This window comes from Cystoisospora suis (assembly GCF_002600585.1).
Source record: "Cystoisospora suis strain Wien I chromosome Unknown contig_5719, whole genome shotgun sequence".
Classification (NCBI taxonomy): Eukaryota; Apicomplexa; class Conoidasida; order Eucoccidiorida; family Sarcocystidae; genus Cystoisospora; species Cystoisospora suis.
In genome coordinates, this window is record NW_027158509.1 from 5,364 (window position 1) to 10,887 (window position 5,524).

At 48.0% G+C, this 5,524-nt stretch overlaps 3 protein-coding genes across 3 annotated transcripts; all 3 read left to right on the forward strand.

The window, feature by feature from the left end:
- The first annotated feature begins 3,511 nt into the window (after positions 1–3,511).
- On the forward strand, positions 3,512–3,812 carry CSUI_009524 (uncharacterized protein). Its single transcript, XM_068069639.1, has one exon. It carries the CDS (start codon positions 3,611–3,613, stop codon positions 3,743–3,745), a length of 135 nt encoding a protein of 44 aa, XP_067918384.1. The 5' UTR covers positions 3,512–3,610; the 3' UTR covers positions 3,746–3,812.
- Positions 3,813–3,866: 54 nt separating this feature from the next.
- CSUI_009525 (uncharacterized protein) lies at positions 3,867–4,191 on the forward strand (the record flags this gene model as incomplete). Its single annotated transcript, XM_068069640.1, has 1 exon — positions 3,867–4,191. A coding segment is annotated over exon 1 (219 nt), but the record flags the coding sequence as incomplete, so codon positions are not given.
- A 597-nt stretch (positions 4,192–4,788) lies between these two features.
- On the forward strand, positions 4,789–5,084 carry CSUI_009526 (uncharacterized protein; the record flags this gene model as incomplete). Its single annotated transcript, XM_068069641.1, has 1 exon — positions 4,789–5,084. A coding segment is annotated over exon 1 (105 nt), but the record flags the coding sequence as incomplete, so codon positions are not given.
- Between the last annotated feature and the right edge of the window lie 440 nt (positions 5,085–5,524).

The following is a 5,524-nucleotide window of genomic DNA, read 5'->3' on the forward strand; positions in this document are numbered from 1 at the left end:
CGTGTAAATACTTTCAATACGGAGTTCCGTGTCCCTGTTACACGTATTCAGCCGCTTTTTCGGTAAAATACTTTTGAAAGTCTTCTGTCTGAACGTGCCACTGTTCATGTACTTTTGCCTTCGTACTACTTCGAAGCTTTTCGGCATGGGAGTCCCTGTGGGTATCCTGGGCGGTCTTTGTCACCGACACCGAAGGAAAAGAGATGCCTGCATTCGGTAATTTCACGGCCGTTCAGCGGTCTGCAGAAGGCTGCAACAGATGAGCATCCTTCTTGCACGGCGCCACCGCACAGTAGGGTGAAACGTTGTCCGTGCTGGAATTCCAGCGAAACCGCTGACGACAGCGAAGAGTCGAAAAATAGATGGCTTAACTAGCGCTGCATCTACCAGGTTCTGGGTGGAATGCTGCAACGATCAAGCAGATAGCTCGTGAGCTTGACGAGTTCAAAGCGTTTCGTCGGTGTGGGTTACTCTACATCTCATGATGTTCATCCGGACCTCACGACAACGGACTCCCCGGAGAGAATACCACAGGTAGCTCCTCTGTGTTTTGGCTATCGGTCACTCAGGTTTTCAGAGACCTCAGGGGAATGCACGCCTACGTAAGGATGAGCGAGATAGTCACCATAGCAAATCTCCTCCGCGAGATCAACCATTGAAGTAAACGGAGACTCCCCACTACGCCCCTATCGCGAAACAGTGGCTTGCAAGGCAGCTACTTACGGTACCGGCCCCTATGGGCAAAAGGCGTTCCGACGTTTGAATTAAGAAGTTACTGTCACGAGTCCAGACTGCCGCCCCCCCGCGTCGATCTCCCAGCCACGCTAGCACAGTGCCTCAATTGCACGCACGCGGAGCAGCCGTACTAGAGTACATGTGTATGTACATGTTTTAATACTCCATTCTACAGTGTACATATGCCTGAACAGAGCCCCTGATGATCCAAAGAAAGTACACATTACTGTTTGTTTGTCGGAGCTCAGTTCCACTTGGAAACCGAGCTGGTTCAAGCGGTTAGAAAGGGGCACGAGTCGAAACCTAGACCAAGGGAACGTGCCACCTCTGCTCGCCCACGGAGATGTCCACGAAATGACAAGCTAGCGAAAATCAATCGAGTCACAAAAAAGGAAGAGATTGTCTGGTCATCCTGTCCTGCAGACAGTAGACAGAACCCGATCTGATTCGTTTGCACACACATTCTCAGGCTCTTACGTCCCCGTGGTTTATAATTCGTCGCCTTATATTGAGACAAAGACGGGGAAACCATTAAGCTGCCTGCCCTCGCGGCTGGCTCACTCTGTCCCAGTGAGTAACTGTCTCTTGTACTCCAACAGACAGGCAGCTCCAGGCCACCACGGGGACAGAGGCCCACTAGTCAGCCCCCTAGTAGTTCCTGCTTGGGGGTTTTGTTCTTCATCGCAGTAAGAGGCTCACCGTCTAACGTTTCGCCTACTTTCTTGCGTTTTTTCTGAAGGCTCACGCCCCCTAGATTTGGGACAGAGGAGAAGAAAAACGGCATGTGTGAGTGGAGTGGGCCGGCTGACGGAATTACACACACTACTGTTTCGTCTTGCTTTTGTTGTCCGGGGCAACAAACAGAAAATGCTGGCTACTGCCTTACCGGGTTACTGGCCATTGCCTTGTCTCCCCTCTCGTCTCTATTTCTGGTAGGACTCACCGACAAAGGTTCTCCTGTGTTCGTCCTGTGTGTGCCATCGCGAGTTCTCCCAAGCAGCTGTCGGCCCATGCCCCTGTAAGACACAAACTGTCCCACGATACTGTTACTGCTACTAGTAGACGTCCTTGCTCACTAACTACTTTCATCGTAAAGACACCTCGCTTTAAACAGGGACAAGACCGCTGGGATATTTTTCCGCCAGAGGGAGCGTGAGCAGTAATGCAAGATGAATTTTCTTATTCTGATATTTTCCCGGCCATTTCCTTCTTGTGGTGGTCCTTCGTGTTCTCTCCATCTCCGTCTGCTGTCGGAATGAACGATGAAAGTCGTCTGCACTACCAGAAAGAATTGAGTCTTCTTTTCGAAGACTAAAGCCAACACGTTGTTAAATAGTGTTGCGGTCATATCTGTCCCTACTCACAAGAAACAAAGAGGGCCACGCGCGTTTCGCGTGTCACCCGAGCTGCCTGTTTGCTCACGACTGTAGAGTCGTCCGTGGATCATTGAATCTCCTCATGAAATGGGACGCATAATGGTCTTCTTAGCACTACGATAGGTGTGCTGCACCACTGTCTCCTTCCTTTTTCTGTGTGAGAGGAGGGATAGCAGCAATACCTCTCTTTTCCCAACAGGCCTTCCTCTCTTCCCCTTCTTCTCTTCCAGAACCCAGGACTTCTTCTTGTTTTGTTCAACCGCAGGGGGGAGTCAGTGAAGCTCTAATTCATCAGGTGCGACCTCACCGATAACAGCCGGTATACAACTTTTCCAACCCTGCTGTCTTCCGCAGCTTGTTTTCTTTTCAGATCTTGAGTTGAGCTATGACTCTCCGGAACAAAGAATGGGTCCGGAGATCTTTTTTCCTGTATATCTTTTGTGAAAGTGTAGTACGCTCTCCGGTCTGCATACGTACTTCATCGAAGGCTTCTTACGACTCAGATTGTCCCTCCCCGTCCCTCTTGTTCTTTTTCTCTGATCAAATGAGCGTAAGCCGACACAGGTGGTTTGTAGACCGGACCCGGTTCACAACCGAAGAAGGATTCAGTCCTCCTCTCTCGATCGCGCACAAAGGTCGAGCCGCCGGGTCTCCCCTCTTGCTTGGTCGCAGGCACCCAGGGAGTCTCGATTTTTCTCCTCGAGCTCACGCACACATCGTATAATTACAAAAAGAGGCCTTCAGGGAGACGGTTGCTTTCCTTATTCAAGAGAATCTTATCCCTGTTCTTCTTGGGTTGGAGTCAGTGCGTCTTTTCCATATGCCCAGTTCGTTCGCTGACGGGCTTGTACATACGCTTCTAGTAGGAACGTCAGAATCACTTTTCCTGAATTCTTAGTCATCTCAGGAGGGAGACCGCTTTCGAGCAAGAAGGGCTCCGTTAGACGTATGTCTCTACGCGTAGAGGGTACCCAGATAGAGTTGTCAGTCGTACAAGCCTAAGGCTACATCGTGGGGTTTGACGGGGTATCACCATCTTCTCTTTCTTCCGAACGTGAGAGGCAAGGGAGGACACAGAAGTCCTGTGTATCAGTCCATCAAAGCCCCGAAATCTTTATCCCTCATCCACGATGGCTTTTCCCTGCTTTTTCTGACTTCTCTCTCCTCGACACGGTGCCCGTCCCCTGAGGTTCTTGTGCATGAATTGCAGTTCTCAAAACGACGGTGAGTGATGCGCTGCGACAGGGGGTGGGTTGGATGTTGTCTTCTTTCTCCTTGGCGATCCATGAAGTACTTATCAAAAGCGTTTCTTTGGCCGATGCATGCAACGGCTCTGTTTAAAGTTCCCAAGAAAAGTTAGTCTTCTGATGAGGAGTGAGACTGATGACCTTGCACCGGGAGGAAGAGAAGGAGAAGGCTCCTCTCCATAAAATGTGCCGCATGACGACGCCGTAGCCTTGGTGTTCTTCAGGCTCTTCTCACCCCTTGTCTGGTCTTGTATGTTTCAAGGGAAGAGGAAACAAGATTTCTCAGAGGAGAGAAGAAAGAAGAAATTCAGGGTGCCCTGGCATGCATACGTCTGTCTTTTATCTCTTCCCTCTATCTTTTGTTTCAGCCGGTATCAAGTATTATGAAGGTATTCGCCTACTTTTGAAGTCATACAGGGAGAGACGACCAAGACGAGAAGCGGAGTATCTTGATGATGAGCAGCATCATTGTGATACTAGGGGGACCAGTTCTTTTTTTTCTAGTAGAAAAACGATCAATCTCTTTTATCTTGCAAGAAGAGAGAGAGTTTTAATATTCTTCTTCCTCTTCTCACGAGTCCTCTCTTCATCTTCTCTGTTTCTTGTTTTCTTATGTCACCTCCCCCCAGTCGTCAAATACGACACCGGCCGTCTAATCCATCTGCCTTCTTCGTCAATACGGGCGGGGAGTCCCCTGTCTTCACTACAAGCTCCAGTTCTCGTCATTTCTCCTTAATGCAATCTAAACACAGTAGAAACACTCATTCTCTCCCCCTCTTTTTTCTTCTTTCTTTCCTTCGCATCGTTCGGCCGTTTGTTCTCTTTCTCGCTCTTGGTACTTAAACGCGTGTGGTCACTACGCACGTCTCACGTTTTCATCAAGAAGGCGAAGAGAAAGAAGTCTTTGAGAGATCCGGAAGTCTAAGAAACGTTGCTCCCTCCCTTATTCTGTTATATAAAGGAGAGGAGGTAAGACCAAGAAAGAGAGACAGAGAGAGAATAGACGACGCGTCATTCCCAGAGCGGCTGAATGGTCTGAAAAGCGGAACTCTATCCTTACATGAATGTATCATGACTGTCTTTTTTGAGAGAAACTTTCTTCTGCTCCGGGTGCTGACGAGTTATTTACTCTCATGCATGGTATGCATGCGTCTTTGTCAGATTTATATCTATAGATATAAGAGCAGCTTCTCTTAGAGAGGATTTAGTTCCTTCTTGGAGAGCTGCTCTGTCCATCTTAAGACGAAGAACGTCCCTCTCAGTGAGCGGTTCTTTCTTTCAACCGGCAGAACGCAGAGGAAGGAAAAAAGAGAAGATCAGAATGGTGGTGGCCTGGAATCATTGGGGGGGATCTTCGCAAGTCTCGTGTAGAACGGAGGGAGACAAGAATGAAGAAGAAGACTGGTAAGAACTCATGACGTGACATGGGTGGAGCAAGGCAGGATTTGAACTTCTTTCTTGTTCCCTTTGAGACTTCCTTCTTCCTCAGTTTTATCATATTCAAGGTTCAGAAAGAAGAACAACACAAATGATAAGAAGATGGCTGGACGTTTCTGATCGTCATCTTCATCTTTTCCAAGAGATCCAGACACAACGACGACTCAAATAGTCGTGCTTCTGTATGATATTCATCTTGTGCATCCTGCCCTGTTGGTGTTGTTGGTCTCTTCATGCTTCTCTACCGCTTCCTTGCTCTCAACCATCCATCCATCAAGGGATCCATCAGTTCTGAAGAGAGAGGGAAATCTTCCCCGTCGCAGAGATGCCTTCTTTTTCGTCTTTCTGTATTCTGTACTTGTCGAGGTTCTTGCAATGGTTTCACTGGAGTAGGCATAGAGTCTCCCTCTCATAGTATTAAAAAGTCATTGGGGAGTCTCTTTTCTAGAAGACTTCTTGCAGCCAAGAAGAAGACGAAGAAAGAAGAAGCTAGTAGTTGTGCTTTGGGAACGTTTCCGCAGTCTGAATATGTTGATGTGGTATAAAGGTTTATCTGTATACATGAATTGCGTCGATGAATATACAGACATCTACGTATGTGTGCATATCCATCTTTTGTGGAAGATACGTCTGAGTAGAGTCTGTACAGCTAAGAACAAGAAAACGAGTAAGCCAATTGTCATATAGAGTTCCATCCTTGGTAGTGAAGGATTTCTATCATTCCTTCTC

Bases quoted from the DNA above. Each gene is read 5' to 3' on its own strand.
- CSUI_009524 (XM_068069639.1), top strand. From the start codon at position 3,611: ATGTTTCAAGGGAAGAGGAAACAAGATTTCTCAGAGGAGAGAAGAAAG.